The following is a 17,840-nucleotide window of genomic DNA, read 5'->3' on the forward strand; positions in this document are numbered from 1 at the left end:
ATTTGGAAACCATTAATCTGTCTAGGCGTAATGTGAAGTCTTTCTAAAACTTCTTGGGAAATTTTCATGTAAGATAAAAAACATCTCAAACCTAAATTCCTCTCCTTGCTTATCTTCTCTTGCTGTTGATCTTTTGGTCGTCTCTCTGATTCTCCGATTCTCCACTTCATACTTTTCTAGCATGTACACAGCTTCCTTCTGACAATCCAGAAACACCCCGTTAAAATATCAAGCTGAGGCTTTGGCAACAGAAAATGCACAAAAGCCAAAACGAATATACGTGCACGCTGTACTAAGCGGGGGGGGGGGGGGGCGGGATTCTAAGACTTAAATTTTTAAATAGACACCACAATGTCACACTCGCTCTGCTGTAGATTTGTTAGTTGCCTTAAGTCATAAAATATAACAACAATCCCATGAGCATATGCATGCCATTTGCTTCACTTTCGTATACTGTAGAGGGATTTGTGGACTTCATATGCCCTCCTTTAGGAGGAACTTGTCACGCTACTTTTGTTTTTATCTGGGGGCTTTAGCAAAATATTATGGCACCAGCACTACTAAAATGGGAATTAATCCATAGTTATTTGCTGCAAAATTCCACCATGAGTTACACTAGCAGTTAAATTAAACAGAATATGCAGTTTGAAAAAGACAGCCTATGTCTCAAAGGAAAGTTTCTCCCAGAAAATATCAGTCATGCACACTCACAGAGCAGGATTACCATTCTCACTAAAAAAACGTGAAACCTAAGCTAGGCACTGAATCTCCCCGCTGCCCCCCCAGCCCCCCACCCTCCAAGCCTAAACAATTGACACTTTTCAGCCTAATGATCAGTAAGAGAAACAGGAAATTACAGGTTTGTTACACCTCGTCATCAGAATTCAGGAATATTTGCTCTGGTGAGACCCCACTTGGAGTGCTGTGTCCAGCTCTGGAGCCCCCAACTTAAGAAGGACATGGACCAGTCGACGTGGACCAATTCTGTTACTGTGGCTCCCTAGAAATACACTGCTTTTGGAATGCTGAATAGCTCACAAAACCCCTCCCCACAAATGTCCTAAACACTGGTAAACAGTGAAGGGGAAAGACATCAGCACTTACTACCTTAAATCTGCTAGGTAAACCCTACTGCAGAGCCAATTAAATGACATTCCCTGAAACATCCTAAGAATTGTTTTTTCTCAGAACTACTTCTCACTTTTGATCTTTTGTATTTTTCACATAAAGACAACCCAGCACACTCTCTGTTTCCACATCAGTGAAACTAATTCATTCTAGCGGTGGCAGTCGCTCTGTGTAAACAAGCGTCATGATCATTATCACGGCATTAAAATGGCACAGCACTAAGTACTTGTACATCAAGCTTTACATGAGTAAGAGTTAACTTGCCCAACTACTTAAACGACTTGTTTTCTTAAAAGTTGCTACAGATAAAATATTGGGCAACACCAACTTCACCTGTATTGAACAGGCACTGATGAGAAACTACTTGGCCTCATACCCACCACTACTGTCCTCATTGTTGGCACGGCTTGTTTCCTCAGTCTGCATACAGTGAAGCGATGTCACTCTTAGAAATCGTTACTACAGCTAACGGAGTAGCCGATTGATTTGGCCAAATCACTGTAAGCTTGTTTAAGAGGATTAAAAAAGCTTTATATTGATTTAGCAATGTAAGGTACTTTTAATCAGTTTAAAGAGCATTCATACAAGGTGGTTGAGCAGGCGATCCCGTCTGACTAATGCATCGATCTAACTGGATCACCTGCTAAACAGACCAGTTAAATCAAGACACTGCTCTGTGTACAGAAAACATGATGCTAAATGCACAAATTGCTCCACACATACGAAAGATATTTTTACATTTCTCACAGTTTTACATGCATCCTCTCTGTGTCTCAGGCTTCCTGGTTTTTAGGGCTGCCATATTTACTTCCAGAATTTCACAGACAGCAATATGTGAGTGGATGCTATATGGTTTTTCCAATACTCCGAGGGAGCAGCAGACCTACTGCACACAGAATGCACTGATGATTGGTACGTGTACCATAAATCTGTCACTTTCTGAACTTACCAGGCTTACTATTCAACATACATCAAAATTCCAAGGAGGTTCACACTTTCAGCATGTGTACTTCTACTGCAAAGGTATTCAGTATTTCCTGCAAAGGCCAGACAAATGTCCTCAAATTCCTTTCAGACAAAATTTCTCACCAGGGAAATAAAATATATGTGGAAACCTTTAGGTATATTTGACGCCTACTACAGAACAGAGTTGTAGAGTTTTCCCATTTGTAAGCATTACCACAGTGCTATGAATTACAAGTGATTTTACCCTAACAATCTCAACACTGTAGGAGTAAGAGTAAATCATAGCATATGAAAATTAGGAATTTATATTAACAAATACACTTGCAATTTTCCCAAACTGTCAGAGAACTCATACAAATCTCATTTTCAGACACTGGATACTTGCCTAGGTCACTCTGCTCTGCTCCTCAGCAATAGTTCCCGAGAAACTGTCTGATACCTTGATAACAAGGCTTTTTCACCAGCTGGAAATTTTTGATTTGTGTATTCTCAGCAATGACAAAGGAAAATTTGTAATGTGGCAGGAGTGGAGAAAGTAGATTCCTAATGGTTAATAACTCAGGATTTGTCACTTAGCTCTCTTCAAGAGATTGCCCAGAAACCCATTGTTTCATCTTCCAGCTTGTTTCCCATCAAATCACTATTAAATTATTCATAAATTATTACACAGTTGCTTCACACCACACATACTAATTTGAACAGTTGCAAAGAGCCTGTAATACTAGCTTTCAGGTTCAAAAAATGCACATAAGCAGCAGTAAAATAGGGATTAATAAAATTAAAATCCAAGAAGAGTTTTCCCTTTCTAATATAAACTCTAAAGACTCACTATCCCTTCAGGAACATAGCAATATCCCATTACCATCAGCTGCTAGCACATCTATCCCTTTGAACACAAGAAAATGTAATATAAAGATAAAAATACCCACCAAGATTCTTGGCATTTCAACAATTTCCTAATAAATTAGGAAAGTAAAAAATATTTCATCTACATTTTTAAATGTTACAGCTAACTCCTTCACTCCTCTAAATAAAACTGTGTAGGTAAAATCACAGGACAGCTTCATGACTGTTCCAGGAAAGGATAATACCTTGAGATAATAACTAATCAAAGTGCAAGTACTGTGCCATTAGTTGGTGAGCTGCTAATTAGTAAAAAATAAATAAAAATGTCATTGTAGGCTAAGAAGATAAGGAAAAAATAAGCAATATTTAGCATTTTATCATGAAGAAAATAGTATTAAGCATAACTCCATGTAAAAAAAAATCAGACATATATTAAAAAAGAAAAATCTCAGGATTCATTAAGTTAGCCCATTCAAGTAAACATAATTGAGAGATGAGCATTTACTTTTCCAAAATGTATCATGAAAATGAATAGCGTGAAGGAAGTGCAGACATTCTGCATATCTACTCCCTTATGCTGCACCAGGACCATTAAAATCACATGAATTATTTTGTCAAACTGCTTAGGAAGTTCAGAGATGGTCTTAAAATAGTCATTTATCTCAAAGCTAGTATGAACAAGGCTACTTTATTCTCTTTAAACCTTAATTAGTGTACTTAAAATGTAAGTTGCGTTATCAAATGCAATTAATCATATTTTAGGATGGGGGTATTTTAGGCTGCAAACTGACTTACATTCTGCTGCTTGGCATAATCTTGTGCCCGTCTCTAAACCATGTCACTTGTGGTCTTGGGTAGCTGAATATGTGTAGGAAGTTTAGAACTGCAGCTTGTCCTTCAGTCACTGTTTTTCTCTGGTTTGTGTCCAGGAAATTTCCCATGTCTGCAAAGAAAAAAATAATACTGAGAGTCACAGAAATTCTCTCTCTCCCTATTTCTTTTCAGCGGATAGAGAAATAACGGTGTTTTACAGTAGTCATTGGCATTGCTATAATCAATCAATATGATCCTACAGATCAGGAGACAATTTTGATGAATACAGATCAGGATGGACATCAGGCAAGTGCAGGTGCTGCTGGTGCCCGCAGGAAGCGCCGCAGTCAGTGGGACGGCATGACCTCAGCGCTCGCTTGCGATAACCAAGTGTTTTCAGCTGATAGCGACATTTTCAAGGAGGTTTGCTTTGGGTTTTTTAAAAATAAATCTTTGCACAGTATAAAAGAAATTCCTGTGCAATGCAAAGGAACACAAATGGTGTGCATAATTTCATCCATTTTTTGGTCACCAATTTTTTTTTTTAGTCCTTTTATCCACAGTTACACAACTGGACAAGCAGCTGTATTACCTGTAGTCAAACCAGTGCACAGCCAGATCTACGATACCCACATGGCTATCAAAATAGCAAGGCTATACCAATGTGGGTAGCTATTAGTTCTTCTGGCACTACACCACAATTTAAATAGCACGTCTAGATCTCTGCCATTTACAGAGGCATCAGTAGCATTAAAGAGCAGTTTTTAACAAAAATTTTAATGAAGAAAGAAAACTACAGCTGCAGAACCTCTGTCTCTGAAGGTTTTATTTCATAGACAAGTTCACACAACTATGGAGTCCTTGTAAAAACTCAGTGAACATTTTCTTGTTTTTCTTTTGTCTTTTGTATCACATTCCTATCCATTAAAATAAACAGGCTGTAGGCTCCTACTTCTATGGATTTTAATTTACTTTAAACCAAGAAACTGACAAACACAGAGAACTATTTTGGTTTCTGCCACTATTTTTTTTTTTTTTTTTTTTAATGACCACAGGATTCTTTACACGTTCTCTGCTGCAGAGAGGGATGCAAAGGACATTGAAACATAGAAGACTACTATCAGGTCTGTGCATGGCAGGAGATGAGAAGAGACAGAACAAGAGCAGAAATTAAAAACACATGGTATTTTAAAGAAGCTTTAATCATCTTTGTGATTTTCAAGTTATTTATTCAGACATAATCAGCATTGTACTTCCTCTGTTGCTCCATATTTCTTACAACTGTAATCAGATCATCCACTTGAAAAGAAGTTTTAAACTGCGTAGGTGGATCTAATTAACTTCACTGCCACATCATTATTTTAGTTTTCACGATCCAAGAGTTTTTAAGCCCATTCCATAATTAAGATTTACTCAGCAGTTTTCTCACAAATACCTGTCACCATTCAGTTAAGTAATATGTTAGCACGTGTTGAGAACATTCTTTAAATAATTTAACAAGTTTCCCGCTACTTCAGAGATCTAGGACATGGAAAATACCTCAGATCTTTTTCAGTGCACAGTATAATTGTATCTTTCAATTTTTCACTAGAGATCTTGAGTCTAAGTATATTGCCACTCTATTCAGTGGCAAAAAAAAAGTCCATTCCCCTCAAAACTGTTGAGGACTGCGTAAGATTACTTCAGTAACCCCTTGCAATGTTGCCTTCTGATATGTTTTCAAGGATAGCCAACCAGTAAAATATGGTAAAATATCAGGTGCTTATTATATCTACACACACCTTAAGTAAATTAATTTAGATCAAAAATGTTAAAATACAGAAAACAATCACACGGCACCAGTAGCTACCCTGGCCAGAGGAGAAAGAGGATATTTAAAACTTGTAGAACACTTTAATCTGCAGGAATGAAGTGCAAGTCTGACTGACAGGTTTCACTGTAAAAGCCATATATGTCACTATACGTTCCAGACTAAACGTCTGCCAACTCACATAAGATCTACTTTGCTTCGTCTCAATGTCTATCAGTGAAAATAAATAAATAAATAGAATGCTTAATTCAGAGAAGTCCTAAGAGATAGCTTTTCAGCCTTGTTCAGCAACGCAGAACTATGAATTAAATGGGGGGTGGGGGAAATTAAAACTGAAGAAAAGTAAACAGTCACTTTTCTTTCTCTCTCAAGAACAAGCAAAAGCACACACAAAAAGGCCTGGAGAAACAAAACACTTCACCGCAAATCTTTCCCTCTTTCAGAGGGGAATAGAGCTGTCTCTCCAGGAGACAAAAAACTCTTTAGCACAGTATCAAGGTGAAGTACCCCTGTGCCTCCTTCTCACCATCATTCCCACAAACACTTCCTCAAGAATTGCTCCCTCCGCTATGCCAGTACAACTGCCTGTATGCTGCGTAGCAAATCCGACCAGGGTGGGAAAAGAACTGTTTTGGCAAACCCTACAAAATAATTGTTCCTTTTTATAAAAAAAAAAAAAAAAATTTTGGAGACATTTCCCAGTGTCAGCTGTACAAATACATTTTTCTGCTGTACCTACAGGGATAGTGCGCTACGTTGCAATACAAGAGTGGGAATGATGAGTGGGATGGAGGAGAAAATGGGTACATCTCTCTGATATTGCTACCAATGTCTTTGTCCCATTAAACCACACCTGTAGCTGCAACTCCAGAAGCATCTAGGCTAATCGAATGGCTTGCTGCTGCAGAATAAGCAGCACCTCACCCTCACCTTCCCCTGCCTCATCTTCCCCTCCTAACCGTGCTGGAGGTGCCCCACCTCACTCCACTACACTCACTGGCACCAGCTTCCACTAGATCCTTTGTGACCTGATGTAATTCCCTAAAACAAAAGAACACCACTCAGAAAAGTACTGGCAAGGGTCTGACACACATCAGAGTGAGCACAAGATCACTGGGAGGAGCACACAGCAGGGGCAGAAGGGCTGGTAGAAGGCAGGGAAGGAAAACCCCATTTTATCAGCAGTTTATCTTTACATTAGCTCCCAGCATCTCAGAAACAGCACCTCAGAGATCAAACATCAAATTACTGACATTACTGACATTACAGCTATAGCAACATAATTTACTGTAATACAGTAAAGTGGTAAACATGACACCAAAACTTCCGTAGGATCATTTGCAACTCTTTATTTTAAAACACAGGAAATTCCATGTAATTTCTCCCATGACATAGTGATTACCTTGAATCAGTTCCTTCGAATTGTGTTTGTAATAAATAATTCAATTTATCTGAATTCCACTTATCAAGTGATATTTACTGTTACTGAATTTCCAGTTATTGACCCTGAAATTTGATCCATGTATCAGATTGCTTACATGCAGTATACAAATTGGTCTTTTAAAATCTTTTTACGTTTTTACTTTGAAAAAAGAATAAAGCCTAATTTTAAGATTATTTCCAAACAAATTATCTGGATTATATTTTCTACATGTTAACTGAAAAAAAAAAAAAAAAAAAAAATCAGCGCATGTGATCTTTTCTAGGCCATGTTAACTAGCACTAACTGCTCAGAAAATCAATTTAACATTTCCAAATAGAAGTTAGATATCAAATCAGAGGACCCCTCTGAAAGATTCTGCAGAGTATAAACTAAAGAGGCACAAACACTGGAAGGTTTGGTTCAGAAAGGTGTTGAGAACAGACTTTTAGAGTTTGGTTAGCAAAGTTTTCACTGTGAAACCACTGCTTATTTTGTATCACAAGCATTATGATCTGAAATCTTCATGGAGCTATCTCCAGCTCACGGTTTTCTTTCAGATAACCTCTGCTGTCCTCTGGGCTGTTTTGCTTTGATTGATTTTTTATTTTGTGCTATATGGCCTTTCTTAATCCCTGTGTATTCAGGGAAATGTGTAATAGTTTTCTCATGCTACAGTTGCCTCCAAATGATCTCGGACTGATGGCTTTGAACGGCTCAAAGCTTGCTCTAAAGACTTAACATTGCATTGCTTTGAACTGTTTCCCAGAAGATAACTAAGTGTGAAACATCATGCAATAATTTTAAAATGTATTAAATATGATATCTAATAACTTCTCAGACTAGCAAATATTATTGGTATGTTGTTTTTTTTACCCACAGAAAAAAAATCTATTGGCTAATGAATGACAGAATAACTTCCATTCAAACATACATGCCACTTGAACTTCAGATCTTCTTTGCAGCAATGCCCCCATTCTGTTTCGTACGACACACTGATAAAAGCCAGCATCAGACCTCTGCAAAGCTGGGATGATGTACCTGCAAGACAAAAAAGCAGAATTATAGTGCACTTCTTCCTAAAGGTAGATCAATGCTACTTCATGCGGCATTTCTTGTTACTCCTCTAATATTTTACACATCGACTTAAGTGCTTATTATATGTTTTCTTACAAACAGTATTCTAATATAATCTCTGGTCTTTGGCTACAATATTGTCTATGTTACACGGAAAAAAAAAAACCACATAAAATACCTTTAGTTTTATGATCTACATTTGATAAATACTAATTAGTTCTCCACAGATTCTCTTAAAATACAGACTTAAATGTTTTCCTTAGTTTTATCTACCCTCATTCATAGGCAAAGGTGCCTGGTATTTATTTTGTTCAGAGGTGGCACAAGAAGACTACAATCTAAATGCAGGCATTAGCAAGACTTGCAAGAAATATTAAAGCTCTCCAATGAAAAAAGATGTTTACTACACTGTAAATCAGAAGAATGCTGGAAAAGGCACAGTGCATTGTATGTTGTATTTGTTCTGTCCTTCGCTGTACTTAGAAAGTCACTTGGTTCACTAACCTCATTCAGCTCACCTTCCTCATCCAACTATATCTGATTATTCAACATGAAAATGAGCTGATAGGCACAGATTTAATGTGAATAAAACACATGAATAATATAGATAATCCTGCATTAAACAAACATTAATCAAAGTGCATATTTCCCCGGTCACCTTCTGGAGATATTATGGTAGGATTAATGGAAGTCTTTATGAACAGATAAGGAAAAATAAAACTGCTGGATTTTAATCTTAAAAATTTAATTCCACTAAAAGAAAGCATCTCTTCTCATACTCACCCATACTATACACACCCACACACAGAGCTTAATACCTGAACAGAATATGACAGCATAAAAACAAAGGAGGTAGAAGAAATCTAGTTTAAGTGATAAATTAAGACTATAATCACTGCATTATAATTACAATCAAATACACTACAGCAAATAGGTCAGAGAATATAGAGAATTAAAACACAGCCCGACACAAATTTTAGCAATTTACTGGGATTCCTAGGAGACCCTGGCTTCCCAAGTACACGAGTTGTAGCGATTGTGTGGTCTGTCTGCCTGTGTGCCTACGCTGACTCCTCCTGACCTCCTTCGGAGCAACTGGCAAATTTCCTCCAGGGATTATGACAATTTGTGCTGGGAAGATAAAGAAAACTCAGAACAATTCTCTGTTTGGGACTTGAGTATTGTTGAGTAAACCCAACCATCAGCACACAAATACTCGCTGGCCAGTGAGTCCAGAGCTCTGAATTCACCATGTTGCCTCTTGCCTGATGAGTACGCCATAGGAAATTGAGTGGGAAAACAGGCGAAAATACAAGGCATCAGATAGAAATCAATAGGACATAAAGCTTCCCTAGTTCCTTACAGAATAATTTCCTTCACTGCCAGGCAGATGATTGTTGTGAAACATTATTACATTTAAAAAATAATAAAATTAAAGATTCTGACAAATAAATATTGACAACTCATTTTTATAGTTCATTTTACCAAACAGTTTAGAGCTTAACAAGCTTTTCTTCCTCCCATAAAGATTTAGTATTGTATTTAGGTAACATTTATTCCTCTGCTTGTCTATTAAATAGACCCAAAATTAAAGGCTTGTTTCTTTGGTAGTCACCTGTACCAAGACAGTAACACAGAGTTAGTTTTTCTGCCACTAGGACAAAATAAATCAATTAGATCAGAAGTGCCCTACTTTGGTTTTCTTTTCTAACTTATGAATGTTTTAGCAGGAAACATTCTTAATATGTTGCCTGAAGAAAAGAAAATCTTTTACAGTTTACAGTGAAAATCCCGTCTACCTTGGAAATTCCAAGATAGCCCAAAATCTACTGAACCATCGGCTTCTCAGTGGACCTACTGGGCAACAATGTGCAGGTAAGGCAAGTAAAATTAGAAGAATTAAATTTAAAAAGTAAAGGCCATCTAGTCCACCCCCTCTGCAAGGAGCAGGAACATCTCCAAGGAGATCAGGTTGCTCAAAGCCTCATCCAACCTTGCCTAGAACAGGCTACAGGTTTTTAATAGTCATAATTGTGAAGACAGAACTAAAAACAAACATATTTTATCAGAGATAATATATAACTTAACATCTACTCAAAATGTTTAACAAGGGATTTACGCATCAACTGATCTAACTTTTTAAATATAGACTAAAATTAAAATGTGTCCAATGTTAAAAACACAAATATAATAATCAGATAATTTAAAGTAGTTTAGGAGGGAAGTATACTGCTGCTCAGACATAACTTTTGTTTCTTAAAATCAAATAAATTAATATCTTTGGGCCACAAAAGTAAATATGAAAGACACACCTGTCCCAGAACTTAACTCCAAAGAAAAAAAAAAAAAGGGGGGGGGGGGGGGGAAATCACTACCAGAACTTTAAAGGCTCTTAACTTATAGACATAACGGAAATTGCTACTGCAGTCAGCAATATTGATATGTTTTCATTTCATATCTCAGATCACAAAGAATTTGCAAGGTTGTTTCATAAATTCTTAATACTAACTAGTGTATGCACAGTCACTATAAGAGCTAGGCTGTGCACATGATTAGCATTGTTATACAAAGAAAAACTGTTCATTCAGAGTCACCAACATCAATCCAATTAGTTCTTTACTCACTTGGCATGTTATAATAAGCTCGGAATGTTTTCACCCTCTTACAATATAGATATTACTTTAACTGAGACACACTAAGTAATATCAATTACCAGAAATCTTTGATTGATGATTCAAATTGCAGCAGAAGTCACTTACACAGGAAAGATTCATGCATTTAAACAGAGTATTTACTCAAGAGAACTGCAGAGCAAACTATTATGGGGTCAAAGTTTAAATTCTGCAACGGGAATTTTTATGTATAAGCATATCTTTTCCTTGCTTTCATTCATCCTAATGAACCTACGTCATACAACCCTTTTTGGAAGCTTAAAGCTTTGCATTTCTATAGAACCAAAATCCTGTTTGGCTTATCTCTGACTGTGGTACAGTATTAGTAGGGCTGGAACTTCTAAATTAATGTTTTCTTCCACTGTTATTTTATTATTATAAACCAGTAGTTTCCTATCTTCTTAATCACCTCTACAGTAGATGTTTTAATTAGAAAAAGAAACAAGAACAACATAGAAATACCATACACAGGTAAGTATATATACAGCTTGGGAAAGGTGTTCCAATATACTAATTCTAACATATACTGTGATACACAGTAAAATTATAAATTTGTATTAGGATGTGCTCTTATTTAAGAAATGCCATGGCATTCTGATCTTAGTTTCAAAATGTCACACGTTCTTACTCAAGTTTCCCCTAGTATCATAAGATGTAAGTCTCTCAGTGCCTAGCACATCTACAAAACTTGAGTTCTAACCTCTGCTTTTTGTTGATTCCATGTTCGTGTGTTTTGTCCTCCCACACTATTCCTTTGTCTCACTTTCTCAGCATCGTGCACAGTTAAGAGCTGTTGTCAGCTCCTTCTACAAAAAAATCTACAACAGACTCTGCTGTTGCTGATAAAAACAAGTGGCATTTACACAAAGTGACACTCAAATCTTCTGTGATTAATTGTGCTATTAGAGATTTTTTTTTTTTTTTTCTATAAAGTACTCACAAATCTCCTGTATACCTGTGTATGGTTCATTTTGATCTATCAGGCCTGAAAATTAACAGATGCAATTACTTAAGACTAAGCGGTCTCATCTAAACCAAAATTCTTCAATTTCTATGAAGGTTCACATAGAACTATATGTTTTATTAGAAACATAGTTGCTAAATACTTTACATGCCAAGTGACCCTAAGAAGTTTTAAAACGTTATTTAAGGGACTTTTTTCCCTACTGCTCTGTAAATGCAAATAATATCGAAACTAAAATTAGTGTTAGGTTACAATCTTGAAAATCGTCGAGAAAAGTAATTATGGACTACCTTGTGTAATAATATAGAACTTGATATCATTATCTGCATTTTTATACTAATCTATACTGTAATTTCTACCTATGTTGATGAAGCACAGCTTTTCCCTATCTTAATAAATGTAATTGCAGAAGTGCAGTACTTAGCTTGGTTTGCTAAAAATACAAGCATTATACAAAGGGCTGTGTCTGTCACATACCGACCCCTTATAACTTCTGAATTCACTAGATAATTTCAACAAAATTTGAAAGCAACAAATAAGTTGCATAAATGTTATATTTCTATAAGTTTATAGAAACTACCAACAGCACAGGGGAGACCCAGCTAAGGCTCCCTTTAAAGAAAAGCAAAGTTGGCTGTTTTACACTTGGATATTTGGCCAGACATCTGCTGCCTATCAGCAAAAATATAGCTCCAATTAGCCACGGTATGGTTTTTCTCCTGCTTGATGGGATGTCTTGTGGAATGAGGAGGGAGTCAGTGAGGGCCTGGGAGCAAAGTGCACAATTATAGAAGAACAGTCTGTTAAACTATAAGATTAATTTTTGCATTCTCAGAAGCTAAACCAAAATTTCATATGCAATTTGAGGTAGCCCACATTCCTCTAGATGTTAGTGAAAAGAACAGTCCCACTGAGCTTAGCTTTGTTCAAGGATGAGTAGCACATCACATGTAACATTTAGCTAAGGAATATGCCTGCTAGTTATTACAAATACATGCAAGGTTACATCTCCAGCAAAAAAGCATTTCTGGTACTTCAAAATTCTATGACCCTTGTTTCAAAGTGTGAAATATCATCTTAGCAAAGGAGATGCTCTCATAGAGACATTATTTGTTTAGAAAAAACAGTCATCTTCCATTATAAAAAATGTTACCGATGTATCAGTATCTACAAAGCTGCTTTGAGGTATTGGGGATTTTGGGGAGATGTGTTTGTTTTGGGGTGTTATGCAATTACACTTAAAGAAGGCTATTATGTAGCTTTTATTTACTTATATTCACTGGAGTAGGAGGTTATTTCACTGTCATTGTGTAACCACTTAAATTCCAAGGGCCAGCTGCCTTCGGCAAGGCACGTAAGCACGAGTCGATTTCCTTCCAAGTGTATCTGGGGCAAGCCTGGTTCAGTCTTGAAGTACGGTGCAACATCATCTGAAATACAGAGAGAAAACGGCTTTGTAAGCAATTTAAGCGAGTATAGTAAAAGCCACCAATATTTAGCTCATTTCTTCTCAAATGGCCATTGTAAAACAAGAGACAACATGATTCAGTAGTTGAGGCTAACACTGTTATATACATAACTAAGCTTTGTCTTTAGAGGCAGAATTCACAAGATCTTGGTAACACTAGTCCTTGGTACTTATTTGGAAGAGAACTGCCTGCTCAGACAAGCTCCTGTCCATGTTTACTGCTTATACATAGAGAATTCCAGCATTGTTTAATGTGGCAGGCAGTGAACAGCTCTATTGGCTTTTTTTTTCCCATCCCTCTTCTCTACGAGGATTAAAGCACTCAAAGCTTTTTTTATTTATTTCCTGAATAGAAACCAGAAGAATAATCTTGGATAGAAATGATTATCACAGCAGGAGAAGTCTCGGGGTAAATGAAGAATTTTGATAGAAAAAAAAAAAAAAAAGCATAGAAAAAAACCACCTCACAAAAATCGCAAGATTAATGTGTTTTTTAACATTATTGCCAACCAAAATGTGTTAAATTATATTACCTGAAACCACTAACAGATTTTGAATTGGGGTACTTCAATAATGTTCAAGGGTCACATGTGGTCTCAGACTCCTGTTCTCCCAAAGATCGCAAATGCTCAAAATACTCCAGGCAGCAAAATTCTCAACTGGTAAATTGCCAAAGCTCCACTCAAACACAGATTTATTACAAGTTTACACCAGTTGGAGACCCACCCCTTGTCACTTCTGGAAGACGACAGTTTTCACACTATGTTATATGTCAAATTTCTACTTGTAACTATGTAGGAACTACAGACTTAATCTTAGAAGTTTACAAATACCTTCTATATTCAAAATTAACATGTTTGTGTATAAATAAAAATACATAAATATAAATAAAAATACATAAGTTACATTCAAGGTCAGAGATTTAATACAAAATATGGAACAATATTTAATAGGTAAAACGTAACTGCATGCTGCTTTTTAGGAGTACAGTGCAGGGGTGAAGAGGGAGAGCTGTATAAAATTAAGAAAAATGTTGTCCCAGGGCAACTAGCCATTCAGGTAAATTGCTAATCTTTCTTTTAAAACTTATTTTAGATTAAGCCCGGGTATTTTTACATGTGCGACACAAAGAGTTAAAGCTATCTTTTACAGTTTATGGGGAGTGACCTCATGTCACTCTTCAAGGCTGGCTGAAGTTTTGAATCCACAGGTCAGGTACCACAATCTTTAAGAGCTGAGAGCCCAGGACAATGACGCCCATCAGGTAAGAAGGAGCTCAAGGCAAGGGGGACTTTCAAGGTGCCCTAGTGTTCCACCAAAGACGGGATGGCAGTGGGCTTGCAGCTCAGCTTGGTGGCATCAACCTCAGTAAGCCCTTATTTTTTGCTTTGCCTCTTATCAGGGAATTTTTCTTACTTAGCAAAGCACATGGTAACACAGACTCGTTATCAGCCTAATTGCCCAGTCCCAGGGCAGCAGCTGCGCTGCAGCCCAGCACGGTCAAGGAGTCACAGGTTGGCTGTTGCCAAACTATTTCCTACAATTGGCCATAAAGTTGAGCATCAGCTGCATACACACTTGCTGATTTGTATTGATAAATTGTCTCACTAGTTTTTAGACTTTAACTTCAGAAAGATAGAGCTATTTCTGCAGAGAAAAAGCACATCATCTTAAGGCAATATTTTCAAACTATTACACAAGATCTGACCTAAAACAAACTGAATTTAAAAATGTATTTTGAGGTAAGGCCCTTTTCTGATTTGCAGCATTTTAAGCAATTTGTTTTTCAAACAAATTGATTAATGGCCAGCGCAGATTAGTAATATTTTCTTTTATCAGGTACACAGGAAGCTAAGACAATTCAATGAATGAGAAAATAGGAACAGTTCCAAACTAACAGACGGTCCTAGGCAAACCAAAGAGGTTTTTTGCACTTCTCCACTCTATTACGCTTGAGATTCTATTCTGTGAGGCTTCTTTTTTGTTGTTTTAATGACTACAAATATTGTGAAGTCTTATCTCAATTCCCATTTTCTCCTAACCAGTAAAATCAACCAATATTTTAAAACTTTATAAAGAAAAATTTAAGTCAGAGTTAGCTGATGTTAGTGTAAAATACTGTTATTTTACCCAGAGCAAAAAGCAATCTTTTGCAAAGATACATCTAAACAAGTGAGGAAACGTTAAACCCTTTCAGAGGCTCCACATACATTTTGCGGAGTCTCCTGAAGGGATCATGAGACAGATATTCTTCCCTTGAAAGATGAAAGGTGTCAGGCTTCCTCTGGAGACGGAAAGGCAGTGGCAGGGAGCTGTGCTGGTATTTAGGGGAAGGGGCTGTAACAGAGTCCAATTGGTAAATTGACATTATTAGTGCCAAGTCCCCTGAAAACAATGATATTTACCTGCTAGTATACATAGGCTCGTGAAATGAGCTTGTTAAATTGTTCCTTCCTGAAGAAAGTTGAGCCACTCAGGGAGATTAAAATGAAACTGGTATCCGCACTATAAACCTCTACCCGAGTAATTTGTTGATCCTGTTTTTCAGTGATTTAAAGACTCAAGCAGCATACCTTCCTTCATTATTTCACTCAGAATTATCAGATTTATCCTCTTACTCCTTCTCAGTTATGTGTTTCCAAGGATAAATGATTTATTTGAAAGACAAAGACTGCTGCCCACAAGTCTGTCATTTAGCCCTACATTTCCTACTCAAATATTCCAAACCCAGTGATGCTGCAACCCGCTCAGAGCTATCTCCCATTTCGAGTATCGTAATCAAGCTGATATTACATGAAAATTCAAAATTCAATCAAATTCTGGCAGAAGCTAAAATCTAATAGACCTATGGGAATATTTTTATAAAGAATATAGCATGCTTTAAAAATTAACCCAGCTCTCTGGAAGATTTACTTAAACCTTTGAAGTAATTTTATCTTCTAATCTTTTATCCCTGACTTTCTTGTCAATCACATACCATCAGTTTATCAATTTCAATTATGTAATCAGAGCTCACTAAATATTCACTGAAAGCAGAAATGGAAAAAAAAAAATACTGAGCAAAGATTCCATGAAGAGAGGTAGCAGTAAAGCTTTGATGACTTTGGCATTTCTGCGGCACAGTGCTGCTCACACCTCAGACACATAACCAAAACAGTGCTGCACCCTAAGCTTTACGTCTTTAAGCTGTAATGGAAAGCAGAATTTTTAAAAAGACCTAACAAGGACAAGTTTGGTTGTTATAGAGCATCCCAGGGAAACAAGAAAATTGGCAGGAAAAAATGAAAGCCATTTCAGGACAAAAATTGTAGGAAAGGAAGAACTGGCTAAGGGATGGAAAATACAAGGCGGGCATTTAATAGGTATTTAAATACAAAAATGGTGCTGTATGCAAAAGTTATCTACTTTGGGCTTCCCCCCAGCCCTAGCAGACGAGATGCATCACAGAAAAGCTGAGAGCTCACTCATACTCTGTTCTCCCTGAAAATGGTGTTCAGGCACGGACTGACAAACACAACCTGTAAAAGGAGAAGGCAGTCTGACTGTACGGCTTTGTACCGAATTGAATGAAAATGGAAATTCCAAGAGTTGTTACTCATTAGTTAACCAAAGAAATGTAATCTCATAAGGATAGCATGAGTGAACATGACTTCAGAAACTGAGGAGAGTACCATCTCCAGAACTTCAAACATACCCTCCAATAAACACATTAACAAACTTGGCTAATCATTCTTCTCCATCTAAGAGCTTACATTTGTAAAAAACATAAACCAAAGTCAGATTAAGTAAATCTTTCACTTACTACAGGGTGACAAGATCTTGTAAGCAGTCTTGAAGTCCTATCCCTCAGGAATTCAAATTTTTTAATTAAAGATGCGATTTGATCTTGAAGACCTCTATCCTACTGAGAAAAGTAAAGTTACTGTACTCCAGAGAAGTATCTTCATCAGGGGAAAATCCTGCTAAAATCTCAGTGTTTTTTTTCTCCAGAAATGTTAGATACCAACAGTTACAGGCAAAAATCACGTGCTCACATGTGGATAAGATCAGTTACTGTAGTCCTGAACACACTCAGAGGAGGAATAATGTCATGAGCGCAGAGAACAGGGTGACAGATCCCCACTACCACTGCTATTTGTCTTTGTTATGTATCTCTACTTTTAAGACATTAAGTGAGCCAATATTGAATATTAAAAGTAGCTTAACCTGTTCATAAGTCAGCAAGTCAGAACAAATACAGTTCAATCACTAATATAATTTGAGCAGCTGTCTTTCTATTGCTCAGTTCACCCAACAGATAGGATATTGGAAAGAAATTATGGACTGAGACACGTTTTTCAATAAACTCAAACAAAAATACAATTGGTTTATCAAAAAACACACATATATCAATTTTAGCTTATTAGCCCCTAAGTCAAAGCATGATGCACATCACCCCTTCTTCATATGCACGTCTAACGCTACAACCAACTGACACAGAAAAACAAAGAAGATAATATCTCTGAGGAATTTTCCAGAAAAATGAGATTAGATAAATAAATGACATACAGAGGCTGAAGGGTCAGTCCAGAAGAGCAACAACGTAGAAATGCTTTGCTCTCCTTGTTTGCAAGGAAAAGGGACGTGAGCCATCTTCAGGTACGTTAATGACAACTGCCATCAAAAGAGTATTTCTA

At 36.9% G+C, this 17,840-nt stretch overlaps 1 protein-coding gene across 1 annotated transcript in view; it reads right to left on the bottom strand.

Annotated features, from left to right (window-relative positions):
* SDK1 (sidekick cell adhesion molecule 1) overlaps positions 1-17,840 on the bottom strand; it is a 408,452-nt gene that overhangs the window by 279,437 nt on the left and 111,175 nt on the right. The window contains exons 2-4 of the mRNA XM_086759378.1: positions 12,967-13,126; positions 7,918-8,024; positions 3,736-3,883 (exon numbers count right to left, since the gene is read on the bottom strand). Coding sequence (XP_086615504.1) covers positions 3,736-3,883; positions 7,918-8,024; positions 12,967-13,126 — 415 coding nt within the window. The remainder of the gene's footprint in view (positions 1-3,735; positions 3,884-7,917; positions 8,025-12,966; positions 13,127-17,840) is intronic.

Source organism: Chlamydotis macqueenii, chromosome 15, assembly GCF_036417535.1.
Source record: "Chlamydotis macqueenii isolate bChlMac1 chromosome 15, bChlMac1.mat, whole genome shotgun sequence".
In the NCBI taxonomy this organism is placed as follows: domain Eukaryota; kingdom Metazoa; phylum Chordata; class Aves; order Otidiformes; family Otididae; genus Chlamydotis; species Chlamydotis macqueenii.